This window comes from Geotrypetes seraphini, chromosome 8 (genome assembly GCF_902459505.1).
Source record: "Geotrypetes seraphini chromosome 8, aGeoSer1.1, whole genome shotgun sequence".
NCBI lineage: Eukaryota > Metazoa > Chordata > Amphibia > Gymnophiona > Dermophiidae > Geotrypetes > Geotrypetes seraphini.
Window position 1 is genome coordinate 179,703,684 of NC_047091.1, and position 21,394 is coordinate 179,725,077.

The 21,394-nt window shown below is 46.9% G+C and overlaps 1 protein-coding gene across 18 annotated transcripts in view; it reads right to left on the minus strand.

Moving 5' to 3' along the window:
• The window catches only part of MTMR3 (myotubularin related protein 3), a 248,542-nt gene that overhangs the window by 72,611 nt on the left and 154,537 nt on the right, over positions 1–21,394 (minus strand). For 13 of the 18 annotated variants that reach the window (XM_033956412.1, XM_033956413.1, XM_033956430.1 and 10 more), the window contains 2 exons: positions 10,223–10,331; positions 7,311–7,424 (listed from right to left, as the gene is read on the minus strand). In XM_033956412.1, the coding sequence (XP_033812303.1) occupies positions 7,311–7,424; positions 10,223–10,331 (223 nt within the window). The remainder of the gene's footprint in view (positions 1–7,310; positions 7,425–10,222; positions 10,332–21,394) is intronic. The other 5 variants (XM_033956417.1, XM_033956414.1, XM_033956425.1 and 2 more) reach the window with 1 other exon arrangement.

The window sequence follows — 21,394 nt, forward strand, 5'->3', positions numbered from 1 at the left end:
ACGACTGCGACGGGGACAGAAAACTCTTGGGAAAGTTGACAATCCACCCCAACGACTGTAGGAGCGAAATCACTCGCTGAGTAACCGCCACACTCTCCTGGCTGGACGAGGCGCGGATTAACCAGTCGTCTAGGTAAGGGTGTACCCGAATCCCCTCCTTGCGGAGGAAGGCGGCTACCACCACCATGACCTTGGAAAAGGTGCGGGGGGCCGTTGCCAAGCCAAAGGGCATTGCCCGAAACTGATAATGCTGGCCGAGAATCGCAAACCGCAGATACCGCTGATGCGGAGGCCAGATCGGAATATGGAGGTATGCCTCCTTGAGATCGAGGGACGTGAGGAACTCTCCCGGTCGTACAGCCGCAATAACCGAGCGCACCGTCTCCATACGGAAATGGCGAACACTGAGAAATCTGTTGACTCTTTTGAGATCCAGCACCGGCCTGAAGGACCCCCCCTTCTTTGGCACAATGAAGTAAAGGGAATATATACCGGTGCCTACTTCTTCCGGGGGCACCGGTACCACTGCCCCTAGCTCGAGCAGCCCCTGAAGAGTCATCCGGACCGCGTCTCCCTTGGCCGCCCCATTGCACGGGGACACCAAGAAAGAATCTACGACGGGAGAGGCGAACTCTAACTTGTACCCTTCTTGAACAATGTCCAACACCCACTGATCTGACGTGATCGTGGCCCACTCCGCCCGGAACTCCGAAAGCCGGCCCCCTAAGGGAAAGGCGGAGGGAGCCACGCCCCCGTCATTGTGGAGTGCGAGTGGCTGGGGTACGCATGGACTGCCCCGACGAGGGTCTCGTCGTACGAAAGGAACCCCTCTGCTGAAACCTTGGTTTCGAAGCAGAGGACGAACCAACAGCCGATCTGAAGAAAGGCTTACCAGACCTGGATCTCCGAACATCCCTGAAGTGCGGTCTTGATGATGAGGGCCTCACTGGGGGCCTAGCCCTATCCTCCGGTAAACGCTGAGTTTTGGTATCCCCAAAATCCTTCACCAGTTTATCTAAATCTTCTCCAAACAAGAAACCCCCTTTAAAAGGGAGCCGTACCAGCCGAAGCTTAGAAGCAGCATCGGCCGCCCAATGCCGTAGCCATAGGGATCTGCGAGATACCACTGAAAGAGACATCTGCTTCGCAGACGCCCTAACAATATCATATAAGGAGTCTGCCAAATAAGCCAAGCCGGACTCCAAATCTGCCAGCTCCGCATGGACAGAACCACCAGACTCCGTTAAATTATCTGACACCACTTGCGACCACTGCAGACATGCTCGTGCCGCATAAGAACTGCATATGGCGGCCTGCAAGGTCAGTGCCGCGACCTCAAAGGACATTTTTAAGGAAGATTCAATCTTCCTATCCTGCGCATCCTTCAACGTCACTCCCCCCTCCACCGGTAAGGTAGTCCGTTTGGTTACCGCGGCCACCAAAGCATCCACCCTGGGCAATCTAAACTTATCCAGTTCAGCCGGGTCCACCGGATACAAGAGCCGCATGGCTTTTGCCACCCTTAAACTGGCTTCCGGCGTATCCCATTGCGCCGAGATCAGCTCCTGCATGGCTTCATGCACCGGAAAAGACTTAGGTGGTCTCCGTGTGCCCGCCATCAGGGGATTACCTGATACTACAGTATCAGCCTGAGAAATATTCAGCCCCTGTAAAGCCTTTGAAATTAAGGAAGACAATTCTTCCCTATGAAATAACCGTAGAGCGGACGGGTCATCCACTTCTTGACCCGGGGGATCCCCTGCATCCCAATCCAGGACCTCCCCCTCCTCCAACGATTCTGGAAGAGAAAAAGGGGATCTAGTCAGAATATCCTCTGCCTCCACGGTCGTGAGCCTGCGCTTCTTTGCACCCAGCGCCCTCGCTGGCGACCCCACCGTGCCCTCAGCAGGTTTGCCTGTCTCCCCAGGCACCACCGCCGACGTTGAGGGCACCGGAAGGGACACCTCGACCACTGGCACCGGCGGGGCGGGCTGCGCACCCTGTAACAAAAATGCCCTGTGCAGCAGCATCACAAATTCCGGCAAAAAAGAACCCCACTGAAGGGCCGCTGAACCGCCCTGCTCCGGGCCGGGGAGCGGGGCCGCGACTTCCGCCATTGCTCCCGCCTCCCCCACCGCCGCTGAACTCCCCCCTGCTAAGGAAGAGCCTCGCCGCTCTGACTCACCCTTGCGTGCCGGGGACATGTCCCGTGCCTCTGTTACCCGGGAAATCGCCAGCTCACAAGCCTGCAACAAAGCCCCTTCAGCCAGGGCCAGCTCACACTCGGCCGAGCAAAGGCCCGACGGTGTCCTGCGCGCTCCACAGCGCGAACACCTCTGACCGGCCTCCGTTGCCATGCCGCGTTTTCAGCGCGGCTGCTGTTTCTTTTTTTTCTTTTTTTTTTTCACACGCGGCAAACGCCGCCGACTCCCGACTCCGCCCCCAACCGCCCCTACAGTCGGGAACGCGACACCCAAGCCCCGAGGCAGGGAAAACACTCACCCCTCTGCTCCCGCGATCCTAGACGCCAGGACACAGCTGGTAAGTGTACTGCAAGCAAAAGCACAAATTGCCAAGCTCAGCACGAACAGGAAGCCGATTCTTTTTTTTTTTTTTTTTTTACTGGAATGAAGAAAGACGACTCCTGCAGGACCAACAACCCCTCAATCACCCGGAGGGGAGGGTGGAGTAGGGACCTGGGGGGGCCCAGGTGTAACTCCTAAAGCCGGCACCACTCAGCCAGGCACCCCTATCCTACTGAAGAGACATAGTCTCAACAGAGGAAGTCCACTGAACACCAATATCTCCGGCAGCATCCAGAATCCAAGAGCTAGAGGGCTAGCTCAGTCCCTGCTGGGAGATAGAGCAAAACTGAATCAACAGAAGGAACACCAGGCTTTAAGGCCAACTGTTAATCAGTTCTCTATCTCCACCTGCTGGTCGATGTGAGCTATACCCACTAGTCTGGATTCATCTGCTGCTTTGCTATGGAAGTATAGCTCCCTCTTCAGCTTGTACCAAAACAATCAAGCTCCACTGTAGCAGGAGAAAAGAGAAAGAGGGACACAGGGAATTTCCCTGGAAATAACACATTTTTGTTCTGCTTTGAAACTTATGAAAAACAACAATTATTAGTATGAACTTGCAACATAGGAGTATTGATTAAATAACCTGCTATATGCAACTAGCACCAACACACAACTTACTCCAAAGCTCAATAACTCAGTACTTTATTAGTAAGTTAATCATACATGTTCATCCAACAGACAGAAGAACTCCTATTCTGGACAATTGAGTTGCCCAAGGCAGAAAGCAGGCGAAATGTACAATACATAGGGTGGGCTGTACACACTCCTGTGTATATTGACAGAAGATTATCCAGGTAAGAACCTAATCTTTCATTCTGTTATATATAAACAGGAGTCCATACATTAGGTGATGGACCAAAGCAGTACCAGATGTTAAGAGGAAGGGGGGTGGGGAGACAGATGAGCCTGCCCGCAAGACTGAAGAACCAAAAGTGCAAGATACCATACTTCTGGTCGAATAAATTTTGACAAAAATAAGCGGCTATTTGCCACAGCCAGTTAATGCTGACAAAAATGCCATATGAACCCATCTGGTGATAGAAGCTTTGGAAGCATGTCTGCCTTGTCTGGACTGACTGGTTAGAATAAAAAGATGATCAGAAAGGCAAAACTCATTTGTCCTTTCCAAGTAGTGGAGTAAATTTCTTCACACATCCAGCTTCTACAATATCATATCTTGCTTGGTCAATACTGTAGGATAAAAAGCAGGTGAACAAACCTCTTAGTTGACATGAAAGGCAAACACAACCTTCAGTAGGAAAGAAGGTACTATAAGAAAAAAGAAAGGTGATACTAAGGACTGTAACAACTACAGAACACTTGTATTAATTCCACACGCCAGCAAAATATTGCTGAAAATACAACGAAGGTTCCAATCATACACTGAGTAAGAACTATCCGAAATTCAGGCTGTATTGGTAGCATGGAATGTTGCTACTCTTTAGGTTTTGGCCAGGAACTAGTGACCTGGATTGGCCACTGTGAAAACGGGCTACTGGGTTTGATGGACTGTTGGCCTGACCCAGTACGGCTATTCTTAGGTTTACAGAGAAATCCCAGCCTCTGAGATTCTTAGGAAGGGCTCTCTCTGCAAGAAAGAATCTGCAGCTCCAAGATCAGTCTCCTGGAGACTATTGCTATCAGGAATACAGTCTGTGAGGTTCAGGAGAGATGCCTCTTGGAGAGGCTTATACGGAGGCCAGGACAGACCCTTCAGTACAATATTAATATTCCAGGATGGAAAAGGCCAGCGTACAGGAGGCCGCAACCTAAGCGCTCCATTCACGAGCTGGGTCACTCAGGGTGAGATGCCAGTGACTGTTTTACCCCTTGAGCTCAGAAGCATGACAGCTCAGTCACTTGCACCTTGAGACACACCATTGCTACAACTTTTTTCTAATCCTGAAGAAATGCCAGATCACAGGCACAGGCACTATGAAAGCTCAACCTGATCTTTGGTGCACCAGAACTCCTGCGAGTGCCTGAAGATGGGTTTCCACCCACTGGAAAAACATATGAGCCTCCAAATGTAATTGAGCAATCTGGTGCCCTCGTCTATTCACATAAGCTACAGCGGTGGCATTATTGGAAAACATTCTGACTGCCTTTCCTTCCAGGTTATGTTCCAATGCACTCAGCACTAGGCGAGTGGTTCAGAGTTTCAAGCAATTTATAGACCACTCTTTCTGCAGAAGAGACCACTGGCCCTGTACCAGGTGACTGCTGCAATGAGCTCCCCAGCCAAACAGGCTGGCGTTAGTCATTAGGGTAACCTATGAGGAGATTTGAAGGAGTATGCCCTTTGAGAAGGTATCCCCTTGGAGCCATCAACATAAGCCGTTCCCTGTCTAGGGAATGCTTCTGTGCGGACCACCTGGAGAGCAAAGTATCCTGGCAATTGCGCATATGCTCTCTTGCCCAGGGAACTATGCACAGGGTGGCCACCATTGAATCCAACACCTGAAGGTAATTCCAGGCTGTGGGATTCAGCATCACTAAGATCTGAAATCTGCTTCCTGAGCTTGTTTGTGTGGCTCGGGAAGAAAGACGTGGCCTTTAATGGTGCCAAAGCATACCCACCAAATACTTCAAGCATGGGTCAGCTCTAGATAATTCTTCTTGAAATTGACAATCCAGCCCAGATCCTGTAGGAGAGGCCTAACTAGCTGCACTGCCTACACGTCCACTGGCTTTGATGGTGCTCTGAGCAGTCAATCATCAAGGTATGTGTGCACTTGTATTCTCATCCTGCAGAGGTGAGCTGCAACCACCACAATTACCTTGGTGAAGGTGCATGGGGTCATAGCCAGACCAAAGGGTAGGGCTGCAAACTGAAAATGCCGTTGAAGGACAGAAAATCTCAAGTATTTTCTGTAGTCCGGGAAAATGGGAATATGAAGATATGCCTCAGTCAGATCTAGGGAGGCTAGGAATCCCCTCACAGCCACTGCTGCTATGATGGACTGAACCTTCTCTATATGGAAGCACCACATTTACAGACTTAGGGCCAGGGGTGGTCTCCAGTGCCTTTCTTGGGCACAATGAAGAATATGGAGTATCTATCAAAGCATGTTTCTTTGGGAACTAGTTCTATGGCTTGAATGTTCAATAGCCTTTGCAACGTTGCTCGCACCCTGTCTTCTTTTCCCGGCTATCCAGCTGGAGAGTCGATAAATAGATCTGAAGGAGGGGAATATATTGTGACCTTCTTGAATAAGATCTAGAACCCAGTGGTCTAAGGGAATTTGCTCCCACTCCCCTCCAGAATGCCGACAGTCTCCCGCCTTCCTGCAGGAGCGCAGCAGCCAATCTGGTGTTGTGATTTCTTGGAGGTTATGCTTAGTTACTTGAGCCACAGTGGAATACACCTTCAGCTGACTAAACAGCTGCTGAAATTCCAGAGCCATAGAAAACGTTTGGACAATTTTTGCCAACTTAAAGAAGACTTCTGGAGTCTCCCATTGCTTCACGACCAGCAAGGTTATGTATGAAGACGAGGGAAAAAAGTGGTCTGAGTATTTGTGATGCTCATGACTATGAGTTATGAAGAGGAAAGCTACTGAGGCTCCAAACTTCAACTCCCTCTCCCTGAGCACATCTGAACCGTAGTCACACTGATGGAGTCTCCCTGGTTGAGAGCAGCAATCGCCTCTTGACTTCCGGTCCCTGAGAGGAAAATGGAATCCTCCAGGAAAGAAGCTGAGCCCTGGACAATAAAGGCATGGAATCTGATCACCAGTCCTGCTCCACTTAGTCACACAGGCTGTGAGCCAGCTTCCTCCATGGCAGGGAGACCTCCTGAGGAGGTATCTCTCCCCAGTCTGATACTGGGATGCACACAAGCAGCGCATTGCATCCTAAGCCTTTCAACTAGTTTTCCATAGAAGATTCACAAATTCTGGAGTAAATCCTTGAAAGGGAGACCTCAATGACCACTGCAGGACCTCAAACTGGCTTCTCTTAGGCTCTGCTGTGTCCACACATTTGCGTTTCACACCTTCACTATTTGAGGATTCCAGAAAGGATTTTCTCTCTACCATACAGGCCCTCTGCAGTTCCCCAGCCCTAGAGGACTCAAAGAAGGCTAAGCCCAAGGATCCTGCCCCTCCCTCACAAGTGCTGCAGCACATGGATACTCTTTGGCCAACCATTCAGCAAAAAACTGGCATGATATAGGGGCAGAACATCATGAGGAGTCCATCCCAGTCAAAACTGAGGTGTTTTAAGGAAGATGGAGGCTTTAGAAATAAAGATCATTTAAAATGCAAGATGGCCGTTGCCAGAAAAATCACACCAAAAATGGCCCGTGGGAACTCCCCTAAAAGTTACTCGGGGAAAGGGGTTATAGAGGTGGGGGACCTTATCTCTGCCCCAGAAACCCTTACATTCAAATACATTCTCTCCCAAGCAGAGTAGCCACAAATATGGGGTCCTCCCAACATCAAAGCCTTCAGAAAGCGGAGTAAAAAAACCTGAAAATAATAAAAAACAAACACAACAGATCAGAACATTTCTTGGTTCACTTGCAGAAGGAAAAACTGAAGAGGAAGCACACCCTTCAGCGAGTGGTTCATAAGCATGGATTGATCATCTAATGTATGAACTCCTGTGTATATGCAACAGAAATACTGTTTCATATAAGACACCTCTGCAAAAATCCCACTTATATGCGCAACATTAGACAAAAACCATCTCCATTTCCACAACACTAAAATAGCTAACCTGTACACCACTGCTGGGATGCGTTTCCAGGATCTGAAACTAGCCACACTCTCCAGCTCCTTATCTGTGATCCAGGCAGGAACAATTAGCTCTTGGGGATAACTAGCACATAGTCTAATGAGAAAAAATAAAAATAAAAAAAGGAAGAGAACAAACATCAAAACACTACAGCAAAAAAATAAAATTTTCATCCATAAAGAGATTAATACCATAATGGGTCTCTCACTCATGGTTACACTATGCACTATACTACTATGAGCAATAGACTGCCAGTTGCCAGAACTGGCAGAACCAGAAATGATCTGTTAACTACTGTAACCCAGCCCAAACTCTGCTCTAGAGGATTTGGCAAGATATAAGCCCACAAATGTAAAATAAACATGCTAATTGATTAGTGCAGAACGCTCACTCTTTGCCCCCCCATCAACAACAAAAAATTAGCACCTAATAGGCGTGCGTAGATTTGGAACTTCCTGCAGGATGCTTGAGCATATCCTGCAGTAAGCCATTTTAAGCTGCAGTAAATGCCTGCTAATGTTAACCACAACTTAGTAAAAGGACCTTTTAGAATTTTAATCTTAACAGAGAATCCTAGAAAATGACTATGACCTATTCAACTTATCATCCAAATCAGCAACTTAAGTCTCTACAACTCTTTCTCCCTCAGAGGTCATTTGTGCTTATGTCACAATTCTGTACATAAAAGTTAAAATTTTGCAAACCCAACTGCAAAAGGTTTTCAACGTGGGAAGAATGATTTTACAGAATTACCATGCTGCTTTGGCACAGACCTCAGACATTTGTGATACAGAGAAAACTGAAAATATTAGGGGCCTAGTTGGACAGTACCCTTAGTATGAAGGATCAGATACTTTTTGTAGTAAAACTTGCTTTTTTCAGTTGTGGATGTTGAGAAGATTAAAGCCGATGATGTTGATATTCGATTTTCGCACTGTGGTGTAGGAAGTAGTCATTTCGAAATTAGACTAATGAAATGCCCTTTATCTTAGGATTATGACCATACAATGCAAAGCTCTGCAGATGATTCAAAATGCTGCTGCACAGTTGATTTGTGGTCTGAGAAAGTTTGACCATATAACGCTGCGATTGAAAAAGCGCCATAGGTTGCCTGTATGATCAGGTATCGTTTTTAAGCCAATAGCGTTGGTTCTCAAGGGATCCCATATTATTTGTCACAGGCTATGGTACTTTATAGGCCACTCAGAGCATTGCGCTCTGAGGGGGCAGCACGATTGTCGCCGACAGGTTTCTCAGCAGCGCACTATAACAGTACTAGGTCCTCCTCTATCTCTTTCATAGACTTAACACTGTAGAATAAGTTGACTGGACCACTAAGAGCTCTTGTAGATTCAGAGGTTTAAGAAGCTTCTGAAAACTACATTTGTAGAAGCATCAATAATTTTTTTTCCTGGATTATGAATGTTTTTATATTGATACACTGTCGAGTGCTGTAAAATATGGCCGATATGAAGGACCTGTTATTTCTATAAATAACTCATTAGGTCATCTGGAAATAATTCTGGAGGAAGTAGAAAAATGGATGACCAACTATAAATTGAAGTTAAATGCAGATAAAACCAAATTCCTTATGCTTGAAACAGACAAAAATCTATCCATAACTGAATTGGAATTCAAAACAATTAAGTATCCAATACAGGTCTCCCTTAAAATTTTGGGTGTATTAATAGACAGATGCTGCACAATGCAGACTCAGTTAAAAAAAACTACCCAAAAAGCATTCTTCACAATGCGCAATTTAAGAAAAATTAGAAAATTCTTTGATAAAGACCAATACAGGATTATGGTTCAATCTCTTGTACTAGGACTAGTAGACTATTGTAATATTCTCTATCAAACGACTCCAGACTGTTCAGAATACTGCTCTTAGATTGATTTATTCTCTTGGAAGATTTGACCATATAACTAACGCTTATCTAGATTCACACTGGCTACCAATCCGAGGCAGAATTCATTTCAAGTTATACTGTATACTCTTCAAAGTAATTTACGGTACGGCACCTTCCTATCTTTACAATCGCCTAAATCGTCTACTTCCAACCAGAACAAGGAGGTCACAGACCCTACTCTCCTACCCATCATTCAAAGGCACCCTGCGTAAGAAATTTTATGATAGCCTCCTAGTGACACATGCAGCTAAAATTGATCCTCAAATCTCTAAATTGCTGATCACAACATCTAATATCAAAGCCTTCCGAAAAGAAATCAAAACCCATTTATTCACTAAGCATATTCAATCTACCTAAACTCTCCTCCTATCTCCTCTATATATTCCCAAGTTTAGTCTACTACCTGGTTCAATTTTCTTAATTAATGTAACCAATTTCAATTTCTAAAATCTTTTACTAATCCATTTACTCAATCAATGTAAGGAATTCAGTTTAGAATCTTTGTAATGTTACTCGATTTAATTTTTTAATGATACAAAATTTATTATGTTTATTATGTTAAATCCTTCCCATATATCGTATCAAAAAAAAAACCCTCCCATATAATGTATTCTAAATTAATTTTCCTATGTACTGTTTTCCTGCCTTCTTCTATTCTATGTTTCTAGCCTAATTAATTTATTTTTCTCAAGTACTTTAGCAAGATTGTGAGCCTTTGGGACAGTCAGGGAACTCTAAGTACTTTTTCTTCATTTTAATTAATCTTATTTAATTGCATCTCTTCTGTATCTACTGTAAACCGCTTTGAACCTCACGGTATAGCGGTATACAAGAAATAAAATTATTATTATTAAATATGTGCTGTATGTTTTTTATTTTATATGATTGGAAGTTTTTTTTTTGTAAAACCGTCTAATTATAGGCGGTTAAGAAATCTTTTAAATAAATAAATGACTGGAAATGGCAAAATGCCATGTCACTTACCTGTACTTCTCATTAATGTTGGAAATTCTCCAAGCATTGTTCATATCGAAACCCATTCGTTCCACTTCATTCTTAAACCTTGATGTGACATGGTCCCCTGAAATATAGGCTAAATATTTGAGAACATTCCTAAAGTATGTGCCCTATTCCTTCCTTTCTTGGCTAACTCCCAGCCCCTCCCATTTCTTTGAGAACATACTATCGTGTTTACCCAAAAATAAGACCTATCCAGAAAATAAGCCCTAGCATGATTTTCGGGGTAGGAGGTCTTAATATAAGCGTACCCCCGAAAATAAGCCCTAGTCCCTGGATTCACCAGCAGCAGCACTTCCCCCCACCACCAAAACACCAACTCCCACTGATCGCTAGCCAAAAATACCTTCCTGCAGGGCAGCGTCAGGCCAGCAGCACTCTAAAAAGGCTGCTTCACAGCCTTCTCATCGGGGCCTTCCATGTGCTGCGTTACTGATGACATCATCAGTGATGCAGCAGAGAGAATTCCCCAATGAGAAGGTCATGAAACAGCCTGTTTAGAGTGCTGCTGGCCTGACGCTGCTCTGCAGGAAGGTATTTATGGCTAGCGGTCGGCAAGGTTCGGATGGGAGGGAAGGATGGAGGGTCAGTGGGGGTTTGGCTGCTCAAGGGTTCTGCTGCACAAGGGATGGGAGGGAGGGAAGGATGGAAGCTGAGAAAGGGTTCTGCTGCATGAGGGATAGGAGAGAGGGAAGGATGGAAGCTGGGCAAAAGGGTTCTTCTGCACAGGGGGATGGGAGAGATAGAGGGATAGAAAGATGCTACATAAGGAAGGCACAAGGGCATGGGTGAGAGTGGAAGAAAGATGTTCCACATGTGGGGGAAAGGAAAGAGGAAGAACTGGAGTGAAGGAGAGAGATGAAGATAAAGATAAAAGCCCTACCCGAAAATAAGACCTAGTGCATTTTTTTGGCCCAAAATGAATATAAGACACTGTCTTATTTTGGGGGAAACACGGTAGGGCTGCATTTTAATTAAAACTTTAAATCACAATTAAAAAAGGTATGTTATTCCCACCCACCCCCGCAACCCCTTGTGATTCGGTCAAGTAACCCAACCCCCTTCCCCCAACCCCCAAATTGCCCAAATCACAAGGAACTGCAGTGGGCAAAAACATCCCAGAGAATGACACGAGGAAAAATTTTTCCCCGCGGGAAATCATTTTCCCATCCCATCCCCGCCTCATTCCTACAAGCTCCGTCCTCCTCTGCAAAAAGGCTCAAACATGTTAAAATCCTAAGGAGCAACATTCTAGAGCTCAGGTTGTGATGTCATAATGCCTCATTCCACCAATGCCTAAGCTCCATTCTCATCTGTACAAGCCTCATACACTTTAAAATCATAAGTAGCAGCATTCTAGAGCAATGTTTTTCAACATTTTTACACCTATGGACCGACAGAAATAAAAAAATTATTCTGTGGACCGGCATCGGTCCGTGGACCGGCGGTTGAGGAACATGGGGCTAAGTCGTGGGCCAGACCCCCCCATCTCTACCCAATGTCCACCCCAGACCCCGCCCACATAATAGTACTAATTGCATCTTGCACGTCCCTTGCCTCATCTGGAAGCCTTCCCTCTGACGTTGCAACGTCAGAGAGAAGGCTTCCGGTTCAGGCACAGGATGCCCGTAGGAGCCACTGCCCGTGGCTTTGTGCACTGAATCAGTTAGGAAGAGGGAGCTGGCTCGAAGATAACCCCGCATCGATCGCACCATGGACCGGCGGTTGAAGGACACTGTTTTGGGCCTGATGCACGTGCTGACCCTTTAGACCGGCAGGCAATTTCTGTGGACCGGCACTGGTCTGTGGACCGGTGGTTGAAGAACACTGTTCTAAAGCTCAGATTGTGATGTCATGCCTCATTCCACCAATGCCTAAGCTCCATCCTCATCTGCACAAGCCTCAAGCACTTTAAAATAATGTGTTTTGAGGCTTGTGCAGTTAAGGCAGAGCTTACAGAAATGGGGCAGGGATGGAGAAACTGAGTTCCTGCTGGGTGGGGACAAATTTGACCCCATGTCATTCTCTAAAACATACCTTTAATTACACAATTTAAATCATGATTACAAATTTTAATCAAAATGCAGCCTTAAAATAATTGAATAGGTAGTGAAAAGACAAAATATACAAATTGAAAAATTATAAATTAAAGAATCTAAAACAGTCTGCAGAATAGCTATAAAGAGAGATTATGTACTTACTGTGGTAAGCTCTTTTCCAATAGATAGGTGAGACATTTTAAACAATAGGGTTATTTCCTCATACTCGCAAGCTCTGGCATAAGGAATCCACTATGGATTTTTCACTCTGCCTCTGTAGTATTTCACTGATCGGTTTAGCGCCCTCTACAGTCAGTACCCAAGCACCAAGAGGCACCCACATACGTGAAGCAGAGGCACCTCTAATAACAGGTTAAACAAAATGTTCTGCTGAAAGGAATGAAACAGTACCATTAACCACCAACACAGGCTCCAAAGGAGCGCAGCACAACTCCCCAACAAAAGGAACATATATACAAATCTCCTCAGGAAGGACAGAAGTAGCTTCGGACCACAAAGCCACCACACTCCTGGTAGAAAGCACCTTGACAGAAACAGGGGGCTGTTTCCCAGAAAGAATGTAGGCTGATGAAGTGGCCCTACAGATCCATCTGGAAATTGTGGCTTTAGAAGCGGGAGCACCCCACTTAATCAAATGAGTCAGCACAAACAGATGGTCAGAGAGGTGAAACTCATTAGTGACCTCCACGCAGGAGAAACCTGCATACTACCAGTTTCTTCAACAGGCGGTCTGAGTCGAGGAACCTGTCGGCAGAAAGTCAGGCAAACATACTGCCCAATAAACATGAAAAGCCGAAACAGCCTAGAGCAGACATGGGCAACTCCGGTCCTCAAGGTCCGGAATCCAATTGGATTTTCAGGATTTCCCCAATGAATATGCATTGAAAGCAGTTCATGCAAATAGATCTCATGCATATTCATTGGGGAAATCCTGAAAACCCGATTGGATTCCGGCCCTCGAGGACCGGAGTTGCCCATGTCTGGCCTAGAGCGTCGAAACCAACAGAGAAGCATCTGAAAGAAGGCCAAAGGGAGCCTAGATAAAGCTAGAAAGCACCAGGCTAAGGTCCGATGCAGGGATAGGATGGACAACCAGCCATCCTACACGACGGACCCCCTGCAAGAATGGAGTGACATCAGGATGAGCAACCACCGAGGACCAACTGTCCCAGGCTCTAAGTAAGAAAGCCCAGCTACCAGGACTCTCAGAGCAGCCATGGTAAGGCAGTATCTTTCCAACTGGAAGAAAGGCAAGAATCAGCAAGATCGGAGCTGAATACTGATCTACCTGGACTTGGACACACCAATATTGGAAGGCCTTCCACGCCTTAGCGTATGCTGACACCCTGGATGACTTCTTAGACTGCAGAAAAGCCTCTACACCAAGGACAGATCATCTCATATGCCCAAAAGTCATGTGTTCAAGAGCCATGGGCCCCAGAACTGGCATGGCAACTGGATCCTGCTTGAAAGGGTCCTAAGAAGTGCTCAGCCCAAAGGCTGTGACCCACACGCCCACATGATTAAGCTGAAGCCACCAGCATATCGTGGCCAGAATGAACCAGGATCCTCTGAAAGACACAGCTAACCAATGGCCCAGGAATAAAAACAGACAGAAGAAAGCTCCTGCTGCGTTGAGCCCTCGGCTTCGGGGCTCAAATCTTCAACGGAAGAAGAGAAGCACCTTCAGGAATCATGAAGTGGCTACGAGATCAACACGGAGACTCCCCCAGCGCTCCACAATCATCTGAAATGCCCATGGGAAAAGGATCTACTCGCCCGGATCCAGAGACCATCCGATGAGGTCTGCTTGCATGTTGTCCACTCTCGCCACATGCGCTGCTGTCAGCGCCAGGAGATGTTTCACCTAAGAAAAAGAAGGTGGGTTTCCTGAGCCAGAGAAGTGCTCCTGGGCCCTCCCTGGCAATTGATATAAGCTACTGCCATCACATTGTCAGAGAAGACCCTGACCACTTGGCCCTCAAGGTCTTCAGCAATCTTCTTAAGGCCAGACAAATGGCTCGGAGCTCCAGTTGGTTGATGGACCACTTTCTCTGAGTCTGAAACCTCATCTGAGCCAAACAAATGGACCAGAGCTCCACCGGGCAGGATGGACCACTTTTTCTATAATAGTGTCCAACCTCTGAACAGGACAATTGCAATGAGCTCCCCAGCCCTGAAGGCTGGCATCTGCCCTCACCACAATCCAGGAGACAATGAGGAGTGGAACACCCCTGCAGCGGGATTCTGGCCGAATCCACCAGTCCATACTTGCTCGAGTCTGTAGAGGCCACGACAGACAAATCTGCAAGGCATCTCGGCGTGGCACCCAGTGAGAGAGTAAGGCAGGCTGAAGAGGATGCATGTGCGCCCTTGCACAAGAAACTACATCCAGTGTAGCACCCACAAAGCCTAGAACTTGAAGATAATCCCACGCCGAAGGAGCCGGCCACTCCAAAAGCGCAGAAATCTGTACACACAGCTTCTCTCTATGAGTCCTGGGCAGGAAGACATGGCCCGCAGTCATATCAACAAGGACTCCCAAGTATGCCAATGACTGTGTGGGCTGCAGAGGACTCATTCTGAGGATGACAATCCAGTACAAGTCCTCCAGCACCTGCTCCACTGTGCGACTTCCCTCAGCCAACGAGGGAGCTCTGATCCAGTCATTTAGATAAGGGAGAACTTGCAAACCCATCTTCCTCAGGTAAGCTGCCGCTACCACAATCACCTTGATGAAGGTCCGAGGTGCCGGTCGCCAGCCCAAAGGGCAGGGCCAAGAACTGGTAAAGTTGCTCCAGAACTGAAACTGTAGAAACTTGCAGAAGGCCGGAAATATAGGAATGTGTAAGCATGCTTCCATAAGAGCCAGGAGCCAAAAAGTCCCCTGGAACCACTGCTGTAATGACCAACCGTACGGTCTCCATTTGGAAGTGAGGAAGTTTGAGAGCCGCATTCATATGCTGAAGATCCAGAATAGACCTCCAATCATCGTAGCCGTTCTTTGGCATGCTAAAGTATGCCTGAGCCAGAGAGATCACATGACACTGGCTCTAAAGCTTAAATATCCAGCAAGCCCTAAACATAGCCTAGACTCAGCAGTCCGCACACGCGGTGGCCCTCTGGTCAAAGACCAGTGCCCTAACTGAGACTAGCCCTACCTGCGTACACTCTGGTTCAGCAGGAACTTGTCTAACTTTGTCTTGAATCCATGGAGGGTATTTTCCCCTATGACAGACTCTGGCAGAGCAGTCCAGTTTTCTACCACTCTCTGGGTGAAGAACTTCCTTATGTTCGTATGGAAGCTATCCCCTTTCAATTTTAGAGGGTGCCCTCTCGTTCTTCCTACCTTGGAGAGGGTGAACAACCTGCCCTTATCTACTAAGTCTATTCCCTTCAGTAACTTGAATGTTTCGATCATGTCCCCTCTCAATCTTCTTTGTTCGAGGGAGAAGAGGCCCAATTTCTCTAATCTTTCGCTGTACAGCAACTCCTCCAGCCCCTTAACCATCTTAGTCGCTCTTCTCTGGACCCTTTCGCGTAGTACCGTGTCCTTCATGTACAGCGACCAGTGCTGAGCATCTTGTCCGTCGTCCAGATGGAGAAACTACAAACAAATCCAACAGAGGCTGGGCAAATTTCAGCTTGTATCCTGATCAAATAATGTCCAAGACCCACTGGTCTGCTGTAATGCGCATCCAGGTAGGCAGACACTCAGAGAGCCAGCCCCCTATCTGCTGAGGGGTATTCGGCATCCTGGCAACACTAAATCTTTCTGGTAGGTTGTGCAGGACAGGTGGCGGAAGGTTGGGAATGCCTGTAGCTCACATACCAACCTCAGGAGCTCTGGGAAAATCTCTGCGACATGGAATGTGCATACTGTCTGGAGTCATGAAATTTAGAATGCCCAGAACCGCTAGAGGATCTGTGTCTACAATCAGGCAGGGTGATGGTTCCTTACCGAATCCGTACGGACTTCCAGGCCTGTGCCAAACAATAACTGCCCCTTAAAGCACATTTACTTACTGTAACAGGTGTTATCCAGGGACAGCAGGCAGCTATTCTCAACATGTGGGTGACATCATCCATGGAGCCCCAATGAGGACAGCTTCGCAAGCTGATTTGCTTGCAGAACTTAGAAAGTTTGTGACTGCCGCACCGCGCATGCACGAGTGCCTTCCCATCCATGCAAGGGCATGCATCTCCTCAGTTCAGATAGCTAGCAAAGAAGCCAACCAGGGGAGGTGGGTGGATTGTAAGAATAGCTGCCTGCTGTCACTGGATAACACCTGGTACGGTAAGTAACCGTGCTTTATCCCAGGACAAGCAGGCAACCTATTCTCAACATGTGGGTGACCTCCAAGCTAACCAGAATGGGATGGTGGGAGTGTAGGCAATTGAGGAGAATAAATTTTGTAACACTGCCTGGCCGAAATGGCCATCCCGTCTGGAAAAAGCATCCAGACAAAATAAGAGGTGAGGGTATGAACCGAGGACCAAGTGGCAGCTTTACAGATTTCCTGAATAGGAGTAAATCTAAGGAAAGCTACTGATGCCACCATGCCTCTGTCTTTATGGGCTGTGACTTGACTCTATAGATGCAGACTAGCCTGAGCAGAGCAGAAAGAGATGCAAGCAACTAACCAGTTGGAGATGGTGCACTTGGAAATCTGATGTCCCAACTTGTTGAATCAAAGGAGACAAAAAGTTGAGGTGCAGATCTGTGTGGCTTAGTTCTTTGCAAGTAGAAAGCCAAAGTACGCTGAAAGTCCACAGTATAAAGAGCTGATTCTCCAGGATGAGAAGGAGGCTTTGCAAAAAAACACTGGAAGTACAATGGATTGATAGAGATGAAATTCTGAAACCACTTAGGTAAGAATTTAGGATGAGAATGGAAGATCACCTTGTCATGATGGAATATTGTGAAAGGTGGGTCTGCAACTAAAGCTTGTAGCTCACTGAACCTGCAAGCAGATGTAAGAGCAATGAGAAACACCACTTTCCAAGTGAGATATTTCAGATGAGCCAAAGCCATTGGTTCAAAAGGAGGCTTCATCAATTGAGCAAGAACAACATTGAGATCCCAAACCATGGGAGGTGATTTGAGAGGTGGGTTGACATGGAAAAGTCTTTTTATAAATCTGGAAACCACAGGATGAACAGAGAGGGGTTGCCTTTTGACAGGCTGATGAAAAGCAGCAATTGCACTGAGATGGACTTGAATGGATGATTGAGACAAGTGCAACAGGTAATCCAAAACTGAAGACAAGGAGGTAGGTGATGAATGGTGCACCAAGCAGAAAAACTAGTCCATTTTTGATTGTAGCATTGTCTAGTGGAAGGCTTCCTAGAAGCCTCTAGAATATCCTGTACAGACTGAGACAACTGTAGAGAGGCAGCCATGTGGAGAGGTACCAAGCTGTCAGGTGTAGAGACTGTAGGTTGGGATGAAGTAGAGAACCTTGACTCTGTGTAAGCAGAGAGGGAAATACTGGTAGAAGCAGAGGCTCTCTTATGCCGAGTTGAAGTAGAAGGGAGAACCAAGGTTGCCTGGGCCACCGAGGAGCGATCAGATCATGGTGGCATGCTCCCGTTTGAGTTTGACAAGAGTCTTAAGAATCAGAGGAAATGGGAATGCGTCCATTCCAGAAGGAGAGCATCTGCCTCGAGGCGATGAGTGTATATCCTGGAGCAGAATTGAGGCAGTTTGTGGTTGTGGGGAGACGCAAAGAGATCTCTCTGAGGAGTTCCACACTGAGAAAAAATGTGATGGAGAGGCGAAGAATTGAGTGTCCATTCATGAGGTTGCAGAAGACGACTCAATTTGTCCGCCAGTTTTTCTCTCTCCTTGCTTTCAGGAAGGTGTTGTGATGGATTGCCAAGGTCCACACCTTTTGAGCTTCCTGACAAAGAGGGAGAGATACTGTTCCTCCCTACTTGTTGACATAAGGCATGGCAACTTGGTTGTCTATCCGAATGAGGACTATCTGGTCATGAAGAAGATGCTGAAAATCTTTAGAGCACTGAAGATCGCTCTGAGTTCCAACAGATTAATGTGACACAGACGGTCCATGCTGAACCAATGGCCTTGAGTATGGAGACCCCTTTTGAGATGAGCCCCCCCAAGCGTAGGTCGAGGCATCTGTCATGAGGACCTTCTGATGAGGGGGGCGTGTGAAACAGTAAACCTTGGAAGAGAGTATCCACCAGTGTAGAGACTGTCTCAACGAAGGAGTTACTGTAATGTGTTGAGAGAGTGGGTTGCAAGCCCGCACCCACTGAGATGCCAGGGTCCACTGAGGAATTCTGAGGTGCAGTCTGGCAAAAGGAGTCAAGTGAACTGTAGAGGCCATGTAACCTAGGAGAACCATCATGTGTCCTGCTGAAATTGTAGTCAAGGAAGACACCTTGTGGCAGAGATGAAAGAGAGCATCCTGATGTTGTTGAGGAAGGAATGCTCTGAGTCGGACAATGTCCAGGACAGCTCTGATAAACTATAAATTCTGAGAGGTTGTAACTGGGATTTAGGAAAGTTGACTTTGAACCCCAAACGTTGCAGAAACCATGTAGTCCATAGGGCGCTACAATAACCCCTTGAGCTGTGGAATCCTTGATGAGCCAGTCGTCCAGATACGGGAACACCTGGAGCCCATGGTTCCGCAGAGCTGCTATTAATACAACTAGTCACTTGGTGAACACTCTTGGAGATTAAGCCAGGCCGAAAGGTAGCACTCTGTACTGAAAATGCAGATTTCCCACCCGAAATCTGAGGAACTGTCAAGAGGCTGGATGAATGGGAATGTGAGTGTAAGCCTCTGAGATCTGTAGAACATAACCAATCATTCTGATCTAGAAGGGGGTACAATGATACTAGAGACAACATCCAAAATTGCTCTCTTAATGGGTCGCAGATCGCCCGTCTTCTTCGGGACTAGGAAGTAACGGGAGTAAAACCCCCTGCTCTGCTGTTCCCGCAGAACTTCCTCGATGTCACGGAGACGAAGGAGAGCTTGAGCTTCCTGAAGAAGGGTGGTCTGAGATGGATTTGAAGGAAACTCTTTTGGAGGCAGGTATGGAGGGACCTGGATGAAAGGACGAGAGTATCCTTCCCTGATGATAAAAAGAGCCTAGAGGGCTTAGGCACAGCAGGGGTCTAAGGTTTCTGTTGTCTCTGCTGCTGTTGTGGTTGTTTCTGAGGAGGTGCTCTTGTATAAGGAGCTGCTCTCTGTGGAAAAACGCTTCTGAGAAGAAGGAAGAGGTCTGAAGCCTTTAGAAGTGGAAGGCTTAGGCTTAGGACAAGTGATGGAAGCAAACGATTTTTCATGTTGAGACAATCGTTGAGTAGCTGCCTCGATGGAATCAAACAATTCATTGCCTTGACAAGGAATGTGGCAAGACAATCTTGAAGATTGGGGTCTATGTCTATAGTGCAGAGCCAGGCAAGCCTGCGCATCGCTACTGAAAAGGCAGCGGCCCTTGAGGCAAGTTCAAATGCATCATAGAAGATTGAAGGAGATGCATGTGGAGTTAAGCCAGAGTGGTAGTCACATGCTGAAACTCTGAAAGACGATGTTGAGGAATAAATTTGTAAAATTCAGGCAGGATGTCAACCAAATCCATGGTCCTGCCCTCTCTTCCAGGAGGGACAGTGGTATAAACTGTGACATGATTGGTCCTTGTCAGAGAAGATTCCATGAGAAGGGACTGATGGGATAACTGAGATTTCTCGAAGCCCTTGCAGTGGACCATCCTGTAACCAGATTCCAGCTTTCCTGGTACAGCAGGAATGGAATAAGGTATGTCAAGATTTTGCTTGAAAGTTTGAGAAAGAAGTCTATTAGTGGGCAATTTAAGAGACTCCGGAGGAGGACGAGACATACCCATTTCCTCTAAATACTTTGTAGAGTATTTGGTGAGGAAAAAAGAAAAAAAACAAACATATGCTCCAAGGAAGGTTGACACCGAGGGGAAGAAGGTGACCTCGAGGCGTCTCACAAAGCAGAGAATGAAGGTGAAGTCTCTCTGGAGTATTAATACCTAAGGTTGAATATGCAGGTACAGATGACTGACAGAGAGAATGGATAGAATCCCTCGTAGGAGAAAAACCATAGTGGTAAAGCTCTGCAGGAGACGTTCTCGACTTCGTAGATGGAGGCCTTGAAGAGTCTCTAGGCCTGGAAAAACGAGGCCTGTCTCAAGAAGAGGACCTGGACCTCGATGGTACCTCGACTGATGTGGCAAACAGTGCCTCGAACCAGGCAGGTTCTGCGGAGAGAAAACATCAAGGAGTCCTGGCCCATGCCTTGATAAGGGCAGCGCCTTATGTGATGAAGGAAGGCTGGAGATCGAGGTCGAGACCAAAAAAAAAACTGAGTTCCTTGTGTCGAGGTATCCCGAGGCACTGGCAAGGACTCGGCTCCTTGTAAAGAGTGCTAAGGCTCTAGACGAGACTCGCAAAGACTCGACTCCTTGCATACAGTGTATAGATTCAGCTCGAGGCACTGCCAAGACTCTACTCCTTGCATAGAATGCACAGACTGCAGACGAGACACTCGCAAAGACTCGATTTTTTTTTTTAAATGAACACGCACAAAACACACAGCGCCCTGAAAAATAACAGAACACGAGCCACGGTGAGAGAAGGCACAAAGTTTTAAAACTGAGTCTAGCGCAGAGCATCAAACACACGACTTCTCGGCTCCGCGGAAAACAGAATTGAGGAGACGCGTACTCTTGCATGGGCAGGAAGGCACTCGCGCATGTACAATGCAGCAGTCGCGAACTTTCTAAGTTCTGCAAGCAAATCAGCTTGCGAAGCTGTTCGCATCAGGGTTCCGTGGATGACATCACCCACATGTTGAGAATAGGCTGCCTGCTTGTCCTGGGATAAAAGACAACATCGCTAAAGTTGCCGTGGAAGTGGAAACACCAGCCCGCCTGGGATAAGAGACAACATCGCTAAAGTTGCCGTGGAAGTGGAAACGCAACCCAGAGCATTCAGCGGGCCAAGGAGAATGCTGATACCTTTGCCAGCACTGTCAAAAGGCCATATAAGGCATTCATTATATAAAGTGTCCCA